The 20,644-nt window shown below is 37.4% G+C and overlaps 1 protein-coding gene across 1 annotated transcript in view; it reads right to left on the bottom strand.

Moving 5' to 3' along the window:
- The window catches only part of Syt14 (Synaptotagmin 14), a 181,830-nt gene that overhangs the window by 18,712 nt on the left and 142,474 nt on the right, over positions 1–20,644 (bottom strand). The window contains exons 8-9 of the mRNA XM_068227659.1: positions 9,969–10,126; positions 353–513 (exon numbers count right to left, since the gene is read on the bottom strand). Coding sequence (XP_068083760.1) covers positions 353–513; positions 9,969–10,126 — 319 coding nt within the window. The remainder of the gene's footprint in view (positions 1–352; positions 514–9,968; positions 10,127–20,644) is intronic.

Raw genomic sequence — 20,644 nt, 5'->3', positions numbered from 1 at the left:
AAAGCCTCTATAAACAGTTCACACTGAGCCATTGGAAAGAATATATAGAACACTTACAGAAGTAAAGTTGAAAGGACATTACCATCAACTGAGGTGATAATGGTCAAAAGTAAAAATACCGTACATTCAAAGTAGTAAGAGGCCTATTTATGCAGTACATTTTTAAAACCTGTACTTTTAACATCTTCCCTCAATTCTAGACAGATTTTGTAATAAACTGTGAGTCTACTCCCATTAATATGCTTTTAATGTATTAGTACTAGTTTTTGACCATAGTCACCCCAGTTGATGGTACCTGTTAACTTCTATTAGAGATCAGTATGATGCTTCTAAGGAAGTAGAATACTCTCACCTGAAATGGCTTCCTTTTACAACCTCAACTGACAGTCTTCCTGTGGTGCCATTATATGCTAATCCAAGGAGTAGCTCTGGCACACCGCCATGCTGCATGGAATGAGTAGATCCAGTACTGTCACTGCGTGCTATGCTGCGGAGATCCGACACTGAGGAATTCTGTTAGCAGAAGTTGATAATAAGTACATTTCTAATGCCATAGTATTATTTTAAATGATAAGAAGTTGAGCATAAAAAATACTATACATTCACTCAGTTAATATAGATGTTGATTCCGATAGGGAACCTGAAATATTTGTCCTGAATGAGTAAATTTATAATACCATTATACTGTGTAATCCCGAATACCATCCGCACTTTTTCCCCCAAAATATTGGTTCTGAATCTTGGGTACGGGTTGTATTCAAGCTGTACATTCTCATAAATATTTACTACGTTTACATGGAGTATTGAAATAGATTTGAATACGATTACCATACTCAATATACCACATGTAAATGGGCATTCAGATCTTATTGTGTTTTAGATGCATTCTAGAAAACAAGATTAATTATTTCTCAATACGGTTACAGTGGCATGTAAATGCGAAATGTTAGGTAATGAAATACGGTAAATCAAGGATATGGGTAAATATGCAGTAACTAGCAAGATACCCGTGCTTCGCTACGGTATTATACTGAAATTTATAATTGAATGCTTATTGTTTTAGATATATAATCCGCCGAAATTCACGATCTGACTCGTTTTCTATTATTTTACGGCACGTTACCTCCCTTTTTTAATCTTCCTTTCCAGCAATCGATTTCGTACTTCCCGGGCTAGGCTCAGGTATTCCTCCCGGTCAGTTGGGTCCGTAAATCTTTGGCATCTTTTCCTATAATAATTTTTAATATGGATAAAATCCTTCAGGAGATCCGTCGTGGTGTCATATTGGGTGCCTTGGCGGCACTAAACCCGCGGCCGGACTGTATTCTTAGTCATTACCCGTCCAGGAGCCGTTTCCAGCGCGGTCCGCACATTTGACGACGGTCCGGAACATTATTATTATTATTATTATTATTATTATTATTATTACTATTATGTGTTGCTGGAATGGCTGATGACAGGGAAAAACGGAGTATCCGGAGAAAAACCTGTCCCGCCTTCGTTTTGTCCAGCACGAATGTCACATGTAGTGACCAGGATTTGAACCACGGAACCCAGCTGTGAGAGGCCGGCATGCTGCTGCCTGAGCAACGGAGGATCCTTATAAGTACATTAATAACAGTAAAATCAATTGGTCTAACCACCTTCTACACTCCACCGCCGTTAAGTTTATTTACCGCCAACCCCCCCCCCCTAAAAAAATTAAAAGAAGGATTGTTTCTTTATGTTTAAGGGAGATTCCAAACACCAATGTTCACATCTATTACCTTCAGTTTTGAGATATAAGTATCCCCATAAAAATAATTTACATTTTTCACTTCATTTCACACTATTACCCCCCCCCCCCCAAGTGACTTTTCCCGCAAAAAATACTTGTTTCTTTAACAGTACAGGATCTTCTAAATACCAATTATCACGACTCTAACTTCTTCAGTTTTTGATTTATGTGTCCTCATGAAAGGAATTCAACTCCTTTACACTCCTTTTCTTTGTTTTTAAAGGAGATCCAAATACAAATTTTCACGTCTGTAACAACTTTAGTTTTTATTAGATGTATATATTCTCATACAATTAAGTAAATTAATTTTTCAATTCTTTCACCCCCCCCCCCCACTTCATTGTATTTTCCGAGAATACGTGTTTCTTTACTTTTAAAGCAGATTGCAAATATCAAATTTCATGTCTGTAACATCTTCATTTTTGAGATATCAGTAGCCTAATTAAAAGAATTCATCACCATTTTCAGTTACGTTTACCCCCCCCCCAAGTGGTATTTCTGAAAACTAAAAGTACACGTTTCTTTATGTTTAATAGAGATAAAAAATACCATTTTTCACTTCTGTAAAATGTTAAGTTTTTTTAGATATACTGTAAAAATTCTTATTTTAAAATTTCACCCCTTTTGAGTTCCTCTTATGTGGAGTTTCTAAAAACAAATCACCTATGTTTCTTTACATTTACAGGAGATTCAAAACACCCACTTTTTACGTCTGTAACATTTTACGTTTCCAAGATATTCTGTAGATATAGTCTTTCAAAAAATTCACCCCAATTTGTCACTCCTGTTTAACCGCCATTAATTGGATTTTCCAAAAACTAAAAAATACGTGTTTCTTTATTTTTAAAGGAGATCCCATATACAAATTTTCAGTTCTGTAATATCTTTTGTTTCTGAGATATATGTATCCTCATTAAAGGCATTCAACCCATTTTCACAATTTACCCCTCCTATTGGGATTTACGGGAAACACAAAAATACGTGTTCCTTTATTTTTAGAGGAGATTCTAACTACCAATTTTTACATCTGTAAATTTTAAAGTTTTAAGATGTAGACACACTCATTTTAAAAATTTCACCCCCCTTTTCACCCCCCAATATTTGGATTTTCCAAAAACGAAAAAATACGTGTTTCTTTACTTTTAAAGTAGATCCCAAATACCAATTTCCAGGTCTGTAATATCTTCAGTTTCTGAAATATAAGTAGACTCATGAAAGGCATTCGACCCCTTTTTAAACCTTTTCCACCCTTCCTATTAGGATTTTCCGAAAACAAAATATACGTGTTTCTTTATTTTTAAAGGAGATTCTAGATACCAATTTTCACATCTATAACCTTTAACAGTTTTGAGATATAGATTCACACATTTTAAAATATTACCCCCTTTTCACTCCCCTTAATTGGATTTTCCAGAAGAAAAAGGTGTTTCTTTATTTTTAAAGGAGATGCCAAACACCAATTTTCAGGTCTGTAATATCTTCAGTTTCTGAGATATAAGTAGCCTCATTAAAGGCATTCGACCCCTTTTTCACCCCTTTTCACTCCTCCTATTGCGATTTTCCGGAAACGAAAAAAAGACGTGTTTCTTTATTTTTAATGAAGATTCTAAATACCAATTTTCACATCCGCAAACTTTAAAAGTTTGGAGATATAGATTCACTCATTTAAAAAATTCACCCCCTTTTCACCCTTCCATTAATTGGATTTTCCAAAAACAAAAAAATACGTGTTTCTTTATTTTTAAAAGAGATCAAAAGTACCAATTTTCAGGTCTGTAATATCTTCAGTTTCTGAGATATAAGTACGGGTATCCTGAAAAAGGCATTCTACCAATTTTCCCCCATTTTCACCCTTTTTCACCCCTCCTATTGCGATTTTCTGAAAACAAAAAAATACGTGTTTCCTTATTTTTAATGAAGATTCTAAATACCAATTTTTACATCTGTAAACTTTTAAAGTTTTGAGATATAGATGCACTCATTTTAAAATTTCACCCCCCTTTTCACCCCCTTAGCGCCGGAATATCCAAAAATCCTCTCTTAGCGAGCACCTACATCTTAACATGAATGTATCCCCAAAATTTCATTTCTTTATGTCCAGTAGTTTTGGCTCGGCGATGATGAATCAGTCAGTCAGTCAGTCAGTCAGTCAGGACAAGTTATTTTATATATATAGATTATGAAAGCCACTGCTGTGGATGCATCCAATAAACAACACACTAATTACTTTACCAATTCCCTTATACCTCCCATTCGCTTCTTATTCATACATCATATCAAACATAGATTCATATAAAATTACAGAAAAATTACCATAGCCAATTTCACAAAGATACTACATCTACCAAAAACTCCATCCAACTCCACAATCATTCACTTACACTTAACATTCCAAATCAATTCCATATTACCTTACTACATATCAATTACTGTACCTATTATACCATCACTTACCACTGTCACCATTCACTTACACTTAACACTCCAAATCAATTCCCAATTGCCTTACTACATACCAATTACAACTTACTCCATTAAATCACTATACCTATTTTACCAACACGTACCACAATCACCATCAAATTCACTATATTCTCATCCCTTTCAATACTTAAATTCTGCCATTACGTCTTCCACCACTTCTCCCTCTCCAAACTTAAATTTAGCTTCATTATACAAATACGTAAACCACCGATCACTTACCGTCATATCCACTATACTCTCTCCTCCAAAACATATTTACTACAACTACTTACTAATATTATTTTTAATTCTTGTTACAATACCCTCTTCATTTCATTTTAATCCCCACAGTTCACTTAAGCTCTTGTTCCTTCCAAAGCTGCCTTTCCTTCCTCTGCTGAAACACATTTCAATCCTCTTCATGGGTACCTCTGCGTTATTCTTTTCACTCTGCACCTCCATAGCTTCACTGCATTCTCTTTTCTGCCTATTCTCTTCACTTGCTGTTCCCGTAGCTGCATCCCTAGGTCTTCCGAACCTCACCCCATTGTCTGCCACTCTTCCTTTTTCACTATTAGCAGTTGTGCTTTCACTAAGCTCCACTCTCTGTCCTCATTCATTCTGCTTTCTGTTTTCCTTGTTATTTCCTATATCACTATCTTTCACTTGCCTATCTTCCTCACTAATCGCTACACTTCTCTCTTTTTCTTCATCTTGTTTTATCTTCATTTCTAGATCCATCAATCTATTCACAGACCAGATTCTACTCCAGCTGCTGCTTGACACCACTAGATCTTGTCCTCTGATAATTGCTCTCAGCCCTTGAAGTCTAGCTTGTATCATATGTTTTCTCAGAATTTTATCGTTCCTGACTGCTTCAGTTCCCACATCCCTCTTGATCCATATTTTCCCCACTGCATGTTACCTGCATTTCCAACCACAATATCAGCCATCAACATAGAAAACAGTTGAACTTTGATAGGTCTGTTGCCTCTAATTCTTCCCACTCTCTGCAAATCATCAATGTCCACTTTGCTAAAATTAATTTTCATTTTCCCCTGAATTAGGTCCACTACTTTATAAATTGTAAGCACTTTGTCCTCCCTCTTCTCCTCAGCACACCATATATAAATAGGCATTTCTTTCTGCAACTTAGAGTGTTGGCTTCCACTTCTGTTTTCAGTTTCAGCATCTCCTCTTCTAAGCGACCTATTTTCTCCCTTAATTCTGCAATTTCTTTGGTATTTTTCCTCACTTGCGATGTTGTGTCATCTACCCTTTCCCTGAACCATCCCTTCATTTTTTCAAACTCCCTTGTTTGCTCTTGTATCATATTTTTGAGTTGCTCAAAGGAGCAGACTTCTATGACCACATCTTTTACAACTCTTCATATTGCTTCCATGTCTTCCCAGCTCATATTTCCTCTTGAAGTCGGACCTGGGTTCAGCTCAACCCCCCCAATCCATAGCAATATTATCATCACTGCTGCTGCTAGCATTAAATCTCCTTTCATTTCCATTTCCTTATTACACCCTTCTGGTTTCACTTTTTCTTTCTTCTTTCTCCCCTGCCATCCTCCTATGGTCGCCCTGTATTGCTCCACACCAATCATTGCCATTACACTCCTCACTACCTTCCTGCACTTAGCACCTGCACTACCTTCTCCCACTCCAGGAACCCGCCACTCAACACGTCTGCACTCATCAGTGGCTTAGGCTGTACTGCACTTGTAAATAATCTTTCATATGTTCCAAGTTGTTCAGAAAAATTCCAGTTGTATCTGTGTTGATGCAAGAGAATACTGGATTAAGGTTACATCATGCTCATCACTTATAAATAATCTTTTGTGTGTTCTAAGTTGTTCAGAAATCTTCTGTTGTATGTGTGTTTATGTAAGTGAACTCTGGAATCTTGATGCACTAAGGACATCTGTATAGTCTTCTAAGTCTTTCAAGATATCCTGATATCCTGTAATGACAAACATGTTTCAAGAAAATTCTAGAACAAGAACTTACCAAGGCCTTCTGGATGGTATCTTTTGCAAGAAACTAGAATTATCCAGAATCATAGCCAGTATGTGTATAGAGTAGTTGAGTGGAATCAGTGAGTTACTGTGTACATATTTGTTGCACCTACTTTACAGTTCAGTCAGATGTTGAAAATGAAGCTGATTAAGATCGGTTGGGTGGGTTGAGAGTAAGGAAGGACAAGTAAAAAATGTATCCTCTAATAGCAGAATGGAAAAATACTTCCTTGCATTGAGTGCAAGTAGAATCCTATAGTTTGTCCATGTGTTCTTAAGCTTTGTGGCAAATAACTTGAAATGTTCCACCTCTTGCATACTACAATCTGTTTGCCTTACTTTCCTGCTCTGCCAAGCCATCACAGACATGAAGGCATGGACCTATTCATGATTCCAAAGTGTTACATGGGGTGATGAAGCAACCTGAAAAATGACCTTTTTACACACACAAATATGAATTAATAATTTTTTATGTTATTTTTATGGCATATTGATTTCATATTATTTCAGGCACAGCATCATATGCTGTAAGTATTCCCAATTGTGACAAAGTTTCCACTCTACATTCTACAAATCCATACTTTCTGGATTAGTGGTTTTATATGCTTAATACATTCACTTTCATTTCTCTATTCTTGGGGAATAGTTCCAAAAGCTGGTAGTCTTCTCTTCACCAAACACCATACATAGCCAGTTGTAAAAGAATCAGTGTAAAACGACCTAAAACTTTATTGAAAGTTGAAATAATTACTGATCATCCAAAATTGGCAAAGAAAGCAAAAGACTGCAAAATAAAATTATGTTATTATCATTTCTATACTACTGAGCAACGTCCTAATCCAACGGAAAAAGATGACATTTCAACACCATCCGACCCCATACTGTATTTATGGAGTTAACCGAAGTTTCCTCTCATTCATTTCTGCTCTCATCTGCTCTCCTAGAGTCCACACTGCAAGTGTTGGTTATAAATGTGATGGTGATGTCTCTTCATTTGTTGTGGACACAGAAGTAGAAGGAATCATTATTTTTAGTGATATACACAATACTTTCAACAAAGTATATATCATAGTACAAAATAAAAATAACAACGCTTAGTATGTTATACAAGACAGCAAACTGAACATTTTCCAAGAGGGGCCCATGTCTAAAAATATTTGGTTTGGGCACTGTGAGGCATCGAAGTTTGACAATGCTTCGGATAAACTGATAGGCATGCATTATACATTTTGTCCAGAAATCTCCACCAATCCAACACATTGTGTTTTGAATTACAGATGGGGGTTCAAATTGCCAGCTTCCAACTTGATTATAGAACCTAATGTATATGTATTGGTGGTGCAGAAATATTTCACATGGTCAAAGATGTATTGTTGTGGGCTCAAAATTTCAGCCACTGTGTGAATGGTGGATTCTGATGACACAAGAGTCTCGTACACCATACCCTTGTTAGTACCCCTCATAAAAACATCTTTGATCATATTTGCTAATCTCTGCACTACCTATGTTCCCATTTACCAACAGAAATCATGTTATCTATATTTCCAGTGAGTTGAAAGCAATGGGCCGATTGCAGAAACGATAACTAGTTTTAAGCCTTAGACATCGTCTACCTAAACAATGTCTAAATCCTTCATGATCTTCCATTGCATAAACAATGTTCAGTCAATGTTTAACTAGACATCCCTTAAAGTTTCAATTTTGGTTTGAAAATGGAGACAGAAGTATCTTTCATGCAACTCTTTGCTTCTCGCAACCAATAAAATTTGTCGGTGCGCGCACCGAATGCCAGTCAGCTGTTTATCTTCCTACACATTACTCAAATATGGCTGAGCATGACTTGCCCACAGATAAGAGTATCGTTTTTGGTGAAAAATAAATGTCATAATATTATCGACACTAAAACAACACGCCATTGTACGCGGAAGTGTAGCTTTCATTATAGCGTTGTTACAGTGAGTGTTATCTACTCATAAATACGGTAGCTTCGACGAAGGGAAGATGAAGCAATAGTAATGTGTAACCAAGTGTGTTGTACGGGCCATATAGATGTAGCTTGAATTCTGGAGATCGTAGGTTCGAAATGCATCATCGGCAGCCCTAAAGATTGTTTTCCGTAGTTTCCCTATTTTTACACCAGGCAAATAATAGAGCTGTTATTATGGCCACGGCTCTTCTTCCCTAGTCCTCTTTAAACGATAATCACCATCACTTGCCTTTTCCTATCTGATAGTTGCCGAAAACTTATACGATTATATATATAAAAATTCCATACAACCTACTTTTTAGTTTTCACTATTATGTGTGTTTACTTGGCATTAAATATAAGTGAATCCCTCCCGGTTGATGTATGTGACAGCCCTCAGATGATCGGGACATGTAATTCTGATATGTATGTATTCGAAGTGACCTGTAATTCCATGGAACTTACACCATGTAGGTACATAATAAAAATATATCGGTTGCCAAGAATTGTATTCAAGTTGACAGTTACCGGACTGTAACTTTGTTAGTCTCAAGAAGCAAGTCTCTCGTAAAGCGAAATCTTATTTTTTGATTATCTCCCTGTGCATGTCAAACGAATTGCTGCGAATTAGCAGACCCACAGAGAGGCCGTCGTACTAACCTTTCTTCCCGGAATCGTCTCAACATGATAATACAAATTACATATTTCATGGTACATAACTTCTGATTGTGATTCATTCCTCTCATTTGAGGTTAAACAGTGCTCTTGGCAGTGTTTAAACATGACCGGTTGATCATCGGTTTTAGACAATGTCTAAGTGATAAATAACATCTCTGCAATGCGGCAGCCATGCTTAGGCATTGTTTAACCGTAGACATTGTCTCAATACGGTTTCTGCAATCGGCCCAATGTCTTTTGCTGGAGTACCAATTTTTATCATTACTGGGAAAGGCTAAAAATTGTAAGGCCAGAATAGGTGAAGAACATAAATGCTCAAAATTGTTCTTTTTCGCATCAATGTTAAAGAACCCTATACCATATTTGAACAGAAAACTATTATATCCAAGCAGACAGCAGCTTCACTTCACCTTTCTTAAGAGGTATATTAGAAATATACTCAGTTGATAGAGCCATCTGACATTCACTGCAGTTTGTAGACAACTTTCTGTCTTTGTCTTCTTTTTTTCCTTCTTCTTCTGGAGACATGAGATGTGCATTGCTTCTGGGGTAACCCTCAGCTCTTTATCCTCAACTTTTTTGACTCTTCATATTCGGATATTATTATGGTGGACTTGCCACACACAACTGCCAGGTTTCAGTCAGGTCACCCCTAACCTAGAGAACAGATGCCTTTTGCAGCCACCTCCTAACCTGGAGAACAGATGCTGTCTGCTGGATTCCAATGGAATTTCTCCCACAGGGGAACCAGCACCAAACGTAAGGGATTCCTCCGACCTAAGTTGTTGGCCCCTTTAGAGAGTCGGGTTACTTACTGTCGCCCTACATTCGGCGTTAAGTTGCTGGATGAATGGTCTACATTATCTTGTAGCAGGTAATCCTGGCCAGATAAACCAGAGACAAATTTCAATATGCTTCAAAAAAGTTAAAATGATCGATTTATCAGAGTCCTAAAATATCTTCTCCTAAAACCCTATATCTGCAGCATACAATCCTCTATCTTTCCAAAATTGACTGATAGAATAACATATCATGAAGAATTTTGAAAATCATAGACTTACCGCAAGATTAGCTCTGGGTTCTAGTGCTAACCACATAGTGGTCTCTAGTTCCAGGTTGATTGAAGAAAAGCTCACCATACATTCACCAATCATTCTCTCACGTCGCATTCTTTCACATCCATAAAGACGAAACCGAACTCCCATACTGTTTACATCCTCTGAAACACGTAAGGCAAAAATCCAGAAATCTTCATCTTGTAAGATGAATTTAATAATGTTTTGACTGATTCTTTCATGACCCAGAATAATAGATATAATTTTTTGGATTCAGTGTGAAAAAAGACAAACTGTAGGATCAATTCCTTGGAGAAATGGAGCAAGTGGTCTTAGTGAGACATTATGTTTTTCAGATGGTTATCTTTTTTCGCACATCATTAATGCAGACACGTTCTTTAGATTTTGAACGAACTCAGTGAGAGTGAGGACGGAAAGGATGAGGACATCTACCAAGAAGGGCCCAATTCTTTGGTCGAGGATTCTTCAAGGGTGAAATAATGGATGCCATCAAAAGGTTAGAGAGCAACAAGGCACCAGGTGAGGACTTGATCATGGTGGAGCTTTCAAAGAAAGGTGGACCGGGCGAGTTGGCCATGTGGTTAGGGGCGCGCGGCTGTGAGCTGGCATCCGGGAGATAGTGGGTTTGAATCCCACTGTCAGCAACCCTGAAGATGGTTTACTGTGGTTTCCCATTTTCACACCAGGCAAATGCTGGGGCTGTACCTTAATCAAGGACACGGCCGCTTCCTTCTAACTCCTAGGCCTTTCCTATCCCATTGTCACCAAAAGATCTATCTGTGTCGGTACGACATAAAGCCACTAGAAAAAAAAAAAAAAGGTGGCAGCTTTTTCCATGATCGGCTTCATGCTGTGATAATGAAAATTTGGGAACAAGAAAAGATGCCTGATGAGTGGGGAGGTATCCATCGTCTTTCCATTTCACAAGAAGGGCTTGAAGCTTAGATGTGACAACTATCAAGGCATCTCTCTCTCCTTAGCATGAGCTACAAGTTGCTCACCAATTTCATCACGGCAAGGCTGCAAGAATTTTCTCAACACTGTCTTGGTGACCACCAGTGTGGCTTCAGAAGGAACTGATCAACCACGGACCAAATCTTTGCTATTCAATGTGTCCTGGAGAAATGCTATGAATTTAATGTACCAGCTATCATATGATAGCATTAAGAGGAGCTTTTTGTATGAAACATTGGACCAGCTTGGAGTGCCTAAGAAGACCATCAAACTAGTATGGATGACACCTACCAACACCAAGGATAAAGTAAAGGTACAGCAAGAGTACTCACGCGAGTTCATTGTCAACCAAGGTCTGAGGCAAGGTGATCCCCTCTCCTGTGTACTGTTTAACCTAGCATTGGAGAGGATTGTTTGTAACATCACCATAAATGACCAAGGTACAATGCGCAGTTTTGTCTGAGATCAGAGTGAAGCAGCTGGAACATTGTTCAATAGGCCTGTCCAGTGTCTTGCTTATGCAGATGACATTGCCCTGCTGGGAAGAACATCGGGGGATGTGAAACATTCATTTGTTGAATAAAATCAGACAGTATTAGAAGCTGGGCTGAGGATGAACGGAAGACAAAATATATGACCACAATGAGATGGGGTGACATACTTCAGGAGCTCATTATTGGTAATAAGACCTTCGCTAAAACCAGCACTTTCAAATACCTGGGTTCAATTATCACCAAGGGAAATGACTGTCTCTAGGAAATAAATGAGAGACTGCGCTCCGAGAACCAAAGCTACTTCAGTCTCTCCCACCTGCTGTGATAAAGAACACTATACTATAATCTATCAGCTTCATTGTCCGTATTGATGAATTAAGAATGCAAGTATGAAGAATGAGATTTCCACCTAATCAATACTTTATTACAAAATGTTTAAAGTTATCTACATTGAAAGAGTACCGGTTTTGACCTGTAAAAAGGTCATCATCAGCTATTGGTGAACCTGCTTAATAGCGATTGTATGTAAAACATTACTAAAACTAATTTAACAAGAATGCCTTATTCTAATATAATATTACTATTAAGATATATACATATGGTACAATATGGGGCTTAGACTCGTTGGAGTTCCATTCAAAAATCTGTGCTGTTGCCAACATTATGTCAAACAATATACATATATACATATGGTGCAATAAAGGGCTTTGGCTTGTTGGAGTCCCTTGAATGCCACACACTCCAAAAATTGTATAACAGAGGTTGAAAATACAGTTCCTATAGAATAGAGGATCACTGAGGTTTCGGTGTCAAGTTGAAACATCTATGCAGCATGTCGGCACTGAGACCAACCGTTGTGAATACACAATCAAGGTGCTTTGTTGGGCCGCAATTTTGCAGGGAGCGTAATCGACCTAGGTTCTGTAGCTTGTTCATTCTTAGTGTATGATGTTGCTGATAAATACTAGTTTCCAGGTTCCTTGTTGAGGCATGTCATGCTATGGATGAAGTTTTGAAATTAAAGGAAGGTTGATAGAGTTCCCCTCTTCACACTTGCATTTGTGCTCAGGTAAATTCAAAAATCTGAGAAAGAAAAAGGAAGTGGAATTAGAATAACTGATAGAGAGCAAGTGTGAAGAGGGGAACTCTATCAACCTTCCTTTAATTTCAAAACTTCATCCATAGCATGACATGCCTCAACAAGGAACCTGGAAACTAGTATTTATCAGCAACATCATACACTAAGAATGAACAAGCTACAGAACCTAGGTCGATTACGCTCCCTGCAAAATTGCGGCCCAACAAAGCACCTTGATTGTGTATTCACAACGGTTGGTCTCAGTGCCGACATGCTGCATAGACGTTTCAACTTGACACCGAAACCTCAGTGATACTCTATTCTATAGGAACTGTATTTTCAACCTCTGTTATACAATTTTTGGAGTGTGTGGCATTCAAGGGACTCCAGCAAGCCAAAGCCCTTTATTGCACCATATATACATACTAGCAAGATACCCGTGCTTCGCTACGGTGTTATACTGAAATTTATAATTGAATGCTTATTGTTTTAGATATATCATCCGCCGAAATTCGCGATCTGACTCGTTTTCTGCGAGAATCCACCAAAATTCCCGATCTGACTCTTTTTCTATTAGATTACGGCAAGTTTCCTCCCATTTTTCAATTTTCTTTTCCAGCAATCGATTTCGTACTTCCCGGGCTAGGCTCAGGTATTCCTCCCGGTCAGTTGGGTCCATAAATCTTTGCCACCTTTTCCTATAATAATTTTTAATATGGATAAAATCCTTCAGGAGATCCGGCGTGGTGTCATATTGGGTGCCTTGGCGGCACTGAACCTGCGGCCGGACTGCATTCTTAGTCATTACCCGTCCAGGAGCCGTTTCCAGCGCGGTCCGCACATTTGACGACGGTCCGGAACATTATTATTATTATTATTATTATTATTATTATTATTATTATTAATATTATTATTATGTGTTGCTGGAATGAATGATGACAGGGAAAACCGGAGTTTCCGGAGAAAAACCTGTCCCGCCTCCGTTTTGTCCTGCACGAATGTCACATGGAGTGACCGGGATTTGAACCACGGAACCCAGCTGTGAGAGGCCGGCACGCTGCCGCCTGAGCAACGGAGGATCCTTATAAGTACATTAAGAACAGTAAAATCAATGGGTCTCACCTCCTTTTACACCCCACCGCCGTTAAGTTCATTTACCGCTCCCCCCCCCAAATTAAAAGAAGGCGTTTTCCTTTATGTTTAAAGGAGATTCCAAACACCAATATTCACGTCTATTACCTTCAGTTTTGAGATATAAGTATCCCCATAAAAATAATTTACTTTTTTCACTTCATTTCACACAACTCCCCTCCCCCCCCCCCCACTAAGTGAATTTTCCCGCAAAGAATACTTGTTTCTTTAACAGTAAAGGATCTTCTAAATACCAGTTATCACGACTCTAACTTCTTCAGTTTTTGACTTATGTGTCCTTATGAAAGGAATTCAACTCCTTCACACTCCTGCCCCCCAAGATGGTTTCCCCCCCAAAACGCGCTTTTCTTTGTTTTTAAAGGAGATCCAAATACGAATTTTCACGTCTGTAACAACTTTAGTTTTTATTAGATGTATGTATTCTCATACAGTTAAGTCAATTAATTTTTCAATTCTTTCACCCCCCCCCCCCTTTATTGGATTTTCCGAGAGTACGTGTTTCTTTACCTTTAAAGCAGATTGCAAATATCAAATTTCACGTCTGTAACATCTTCATTTTTGAGATATCAGTAGCCTAATTAAAAGAATTCAGCCGGGCTGAGTGGCTCAGACGGTTGAGGCGCTGGCCTTCTGACCCCAAATTGGCAGGTTCGATCCTGGCTCAGTCCGGTGGTATTTGAAGGTGCTCAAATACGTCAGCCTCGTGTCGGTAGATTTACTGGTACGTAAAAGAACTCCTGCGGGACGAAATTCCGGCGTCTCCGAAAACCGTAAAATAGTACCGGTAGTTAGTCGGACGTAAAACAAATAACATTATTATTGTTATTAAAATAATTCAACACCATTTTCAGTCACATTTACCCCTCCCCCTCCACCCAATTGGTATTTCCGAAAACTAAAAATACACGTTTCTTTATGTTTAATAGAGATAAAAAAATGCAATTTTTCACTTCTGTAACATGTTAAGTTTTTTTAGATATACTGTAAAAATTCTGATTTTAAAATTCACCCCTTTTGAATTCCCCTTAAGTGGAGTTTCCATAAACAAATCACCTATGTATCTTTACATTTACAGGGGATTCCAAACACCCACTTTTTACGTCTTTAAACATTTTACGTTTCCAAGATATTCTGTAGATATAGTCTTTCAAAAAATTCACCCCAATTTGTCACTCCTGTTTAACCGCCATTAACTGGATTTTCCGAAAACTAAAAAATACGTTTTTCTTTATTTTTAAAGGAGATTCCATATACAAATCTTCAGTTCTGTAATATATTCCGTTTCTGAGATGTATGTATCCTCATTAAAGGCATTCAACCCATTTTTCACCCTTTAAAACCTATTGGGATTTACAGGAAACAATAAAATACGTGTTCCTTTATTTTTAGAGGAATTTCTAACTACCAATTTTTACATCTGTAAATTTTAAAGTTTTAAGATGTAGACACACTCATTTTAAAAAATTCACCCCCCCCCCTCTTTTCACCCCCAATATTTGGATTTTCCAAAAACGAAAAAATACGTGTTTCTTTACTTTTAAAGTAGATCCTAAATACCAATTTTCAGGTCTGTAATATCTTCAGGTTCTGAAATGTAAGCAGCCTGATTAAAGGCATTCAACCCATTATTCACCCTTTTACATCCTTCCTATTGGGATTTTCCGAAAACAAAAGAATACGTGTTTCTGTATTTTAAAAGGAGATTCTAAATACCAATTTGTACATCTATAAACTTTAAAAGTTTTGAGATATAGATACACTCATTTTTAAAAAAATCACCCCCTTTTCACCCCCATTAATTGGATTTTCCAAAAACAAAAAAATACCTGCTTCTTTATTTTTAAAGGAGATCCCAAACACCAATTTTCAGGTCTGTAATATCTTCAGGTTCTGAAATAGAAGTAGACTCATTAAAGGCATTCGACCACTTTTTCAACCTTTTCCACCCTTCCTATTGGGATTTTCCGAAAACAAAATATACGTGTTTCTTTATTTTTAAAGGAGATTCTAAATACCAATTTTCACATCTATAACCTTTAAAAGTTATGAGATATAGATACACTCATTTTAAAATATTACCCCCTTTTCACCTCCCCCCTTAATTGGATTTTCCAGAAACAAAAAAGTACGTGTTTCTTTGTTTTTAAAGGAGATCCCAAACACCAATTTTCAGGTCTGTAATATCTTCAGTTTCTGAGATATAAGTAGCCTCATTAAAGGCATTCAACCCCTTTTTCAGCCCTTTTCACCCCTCCTATTGCGATTTTCCGAAAACAAAGAAATACGTGTTTCCTTATTTTTAATGAAGATTCTAAATACCAATTTTTAGATCTGCAAACTTTAAAAGTTTGGAGATATAGATTCACTCATTTTAAAAATTCACCCCCTTTTCACCCTCCCATTAATTGGATTTTCCAAAAACAGAAAAATACGTGTTTCTTTATTTTTAAAAGAGATCAAAAGTACCAATTTTCAGGTCTGTAATATCTTCAGTTTCTGAGATATAAGTACCGGTATCCTGATTAAAGGCATTCAACCCATTTTTCCCCATTTTTCACCCTTTTTCACCCCTCCTATTGGGATTTTCTGAAAACAAAAAAATACGTGTTTCCTTATTTTTAAAGAAGATTCTAAATACCAAATTTTACACCTGTAAACTTTTTAAGTTTTGAGATATAGATACACTCATTTTAAAATTTCACCCCGCTTTTCACCCCTTTAGCGAAGGAATATCCAAAAATCCTCTCTTAGCGAGCACCTACATCTTAATATGAATATATCCCCAAAATTTCATTTCATTATGTCCAGTAGTTTTGGCTCGGCGATGATGAATCAGTCAGTCAGTCAGTCAGTCAGTCAGTCAGGACAAGCTATTTTATATATATAGATGTATATTGTTTGACATAATGTTGGCAACAGCACAGATTTTTGAATGGAACTCCAACGAGTCTAAGCCCCATATTGTACCATATGTATATATCTTAATAGTAATATTATATTAGAATAAGGCATTCTTGTTAAATTAGTTTTAGTGATGTTTTACATACAATCGCTATTAAGCAGGTTCACCAACAGCTGATGATGACCTTTTTACAGGTCGAAACCGGTACTGTTTCAATGTAGATAACTTTAAACATTTTGTAATAAAGTATTGATTAGGTGGAAATCTCATTGTTCATACTTGCATTCAAAGAACACTATCACGCAGCTGTAGGAAAACCATCAATAAGACCATCATTCGACCTGTTGTCACATACGGGTGTGAGACGTGGGTGATGACCAAGACAAATGAGTGGTTAAACAGGTGGGAGAGGAAGGTACTCCGTAAGATCTATGGGCCTGTTTGTGAACGTGGAGAGTGGCGCCTCCATACTAACAAGGAGATCTACACAATTGAACTAAAAATCTTGTCGGTTCCACCTTTTCAATACAAATACAATGTTGTTAGATGGTATTTACAACATATATTTTATTGCAGAACTAATTTTGGCACTCATTTAGACGCCATCATCAGCTGCATAATAAGTAAAGAAAAACTTGGCGATACAATAATGTACAACAACATATTGATGTAATTAACTCCTTAATATCAATTTTATGTTAAGTCTAAAAACTCTATTTTACAACAAGATAACCCTTGTGAGTCAAAAATATAAAATCTCATCTCTAGATGAGTTTCAGTGATGGCTATTATTCTATACACTTGTAAACATCAAGTTCATATACAATCTTAAAATTGAAAAATTAGAGTTGAATCTAGTCCTATACTGTTAAAATGTTCATTTTACAGATGCGTTGTTAGTCATTTATTAGAAAAAAAAATCGTTGTGTTCATTAGAATGCTAAGCTGTGCTGTTTTCTGAAGTTTATTGATATGTAGAAATGTAGTTCTTATGCTATATATCTAATGGTTGGAACTGTGATTATTTCCCCTAAAGTTGTTAAGCGGGCCATAGCCTCTCAGTTCAATACAACCCTGCAAAGATGAAAGCCCAATGTTAATAGAAAGCAAGAAAAATGATAATAACCTGATTGAATCAAACTATTAATGAAGCAGACTCACCTCAACGGCTGTGTACTTGGTGCAACGACTGCAGCACAACTAATGTGTCTGCTTGTGTCGTGTGCTATGTGATGAAACGCTAACGATTGCTTGATTCTATTCCTTGACAAGCTAAGAATTCCAGAAAATTTGACCGTCTTTCGAACTCTATGTAACAGTTTTTCATACTACTGTCTTCGTCCACAACGCCCCCCACACCCTCTCTTACATTGTCATCCTTCCAGAAACATTCCCCTTGCCGCCCCTACTTCCCCCTCCTTAGCACTTCATCACATAGCACATGACACGAGCAGACACACTCGTTGTACTGCAGTCGTCGTGCCAAGTACACAGCCGTTGAGGTGAGTCTGCTTCATGAATAGTTTGATTCAATCAGGTTTTTATCATTTTTCTTGCTTTCTATTAACATTGGGCTTTCATCTTTGCAGGGTTGTATTGAACTGAGAGGCTATGGCCGCTTAACAACTTTAGGGGAAATAATCACAGTTCCAACCATTAGATATATAGCATAAGAACTACGTTTCTACATATCAATAAACTTCAGAAAACGGCGCAGCTTAGCATTCTAATGAACACAACAAGATTTTATCTAATAAATGGTTAGCAATGCATCTGTGAAATGAACATTTTAACAGTATAGGACTAGATTCAGCTCTAATTTTTCAATTTTAAGATTGTATATGAACTTGATGTTTACAAGTGTATAGAATAATAGTCATCACTGAAACTCATCTCCTAGAGATGAGATTTTATATTTTTGACTTACAAGGGTTATCTTGTTGTAAAATAGAGTTTTTAAACTTAACATAAAATTGATATTAAGGACTTAATTATATCAATATGTTGTTATACATTATTATATCACCAAGTTTTTCTTTGCTTACTATGCAGCTGATGATGGCATCTAAATGAGTGCTGAAACTAGTTCTGCAATAAAATATATGTTGTAAATACCATCTAACAACATTGTACTTGTAAGGAGATCTACAATCTTGCATGGAGACGCTACCATCATCGCAGAGTTGAAGAGCTTCCAGATCCGGTGGCTGGGACATGTCGAGCAAATGCCTGAGTCAAGGTTGGTGCATCAGGTATTCCATGGGCGACCTGCTAGAAAGAGAAGTCAACGGCTACCGAAAAAACGCTGGCTGGACGACGTCGAGGAGGAACTCAGGATGCTTGGTGTCAGATCTTGGTGAAGGCAGGACAGGATAGATTGGAAGACTGTGGTAGAGTAAGCCAAGGTCCTTCTTGGACTGTAGCGCCATGTGGTAAGGTAAGGTATTTTGTAAAATTTAATACTTTTAAAAGAGTTTCTTTTATGTAGCTCCAACTCGAAGAGGTCGTACTGTAACAATGGGATAAGCCAGGGCTAGGATTGGGAAGGAAGCAACCATGGTGATAATTAAGGTTGAGCCCAGCATTTCCTTGTTGTGAAAATGAGAAACCATGGAAAACCATCTTCGGGGGTTCAGGGTTTTAATTATTGCATCCAGTATTATCAAATGTTCAATATTGTTTGGTTATTGCATGCTATGTGCAGGGCAGCTTTGACCAAAGACATAATAATCCTTATAATCAAGTCTTATAAACAAAGACAGGTTCATGAATAGTCCCACAGCACTAATGGCAAAACAAGATTATTACAAAATATATAACTGTAATGAAAGATTGTTAAATGAAAGACAAATTAACATCAAATAATTTCAGTGTATCTCCAAGACCCACATTAATCTAAATGATAGCAACTTTAAAATAAAATCCTCAACTGAATTGGTCATTATTAGAAGGCACTAAGTCAATTTTTTATATAAATCACATTTCGATTGACACTCATTTTATGAAAACACTGCTCTCAAAAAAAAAAAATGCATAATACTTGTTACTTTAAAAATAACCTGTTTAAGGAAGCGAAATTTATCTTTATTTTCAAAACATCATTACAGAATAAAAGAAAGGATCTTTCCTCACCTATTCCAAAGTCAACAAGGCACGAAACATTCCAATTTAAGAAGATATTGTTTTAAATTAAAGGAAGCAGAAACTGACAGATTTTATGATTACCAAAGTTATTGATTTAATTGATGAAAGTTGAAGGAAATGTACTGGAAACTTGTTGAATGTTGATTACATGATCAACAGGAGGTATTGCCACCCACAGCTGCAATTTCTACTGCCAGTCTTCTGGGCATCCTCCTGATCACGTCCCAGATGTCCTCTTGTGGTACGTTTCCAATTCTTTTTTTTTTACCACCATTTTTAGTTCCATCAGACTGTTGGAAACTCGGCTCTGAAGGCAGCGACCAATCTCATCCTACACATGCTCAATAGGGCCGAGGTCTGTATTCCTGGCTGGCCAGTCCGGGGTAGGAATGTTGACCTCCTGAAGAAACTCCATGATTCATTGAGCAGCGTGGGGTCAAATCTCCTTTTAAGTCCCATGGACAAAGCAAAAGCAGTAGCATTGATGAATGATGTCTCTTACAAGTCTTTCATAAGGCTGTGAAATGTTTTCAGAATAATCATCATCATTGTCATCATCCCTACCACAGTCTAATGTAGGTCCACAACTTTGTTGTGAGTGAGAACTCAAGTCAGAAGGAGGCTCCATGAGGCAAATTTAGCCTCTAGAAAACCAGCCAGAGGACTAGAACTTCTACCATAGCACCAGAGACAAAGTCTTCATTATGCACAGGTCCATGAATATTGGGCTGAAGATCATGGGAATGGGTACTCTTCAGTGACAATTACATATTCAACATAAAATCACCTGACGAAAGAGTTAGGGTGTGGAGAAGGGTATGAGAATCATTTTCCCCCTGTACCTTTGCCGAGATCACGCCGTTTGGAGGAGGTTCTGTGATTTTAAGGGGTGGTGTAACTTCAAACAATCTAATACTCGGTCAGAACGGCTTCTTTA

This window comes from Anabrus simplex, chromosome 1 (assembly GCF_040414725.1).
Source record: "Anabrus simplex isolate iqAnaSimp1 chromosome 1, ASM4041472v1, whole genome shotgun sequence".
Classification (NCBI taxonomy): domain Eukaryota; kingdom Metazoa; phylum Arthropoda; class Insecta; order Orthoptera; family Tettigoniidae; genus Anabrus; species Anabrus simplex.
The sequence above is the reverse complement of the archived record's forward strand: the minus strand, read 5'-3'. Positions and strand labels throughout refer to the sequence as shown.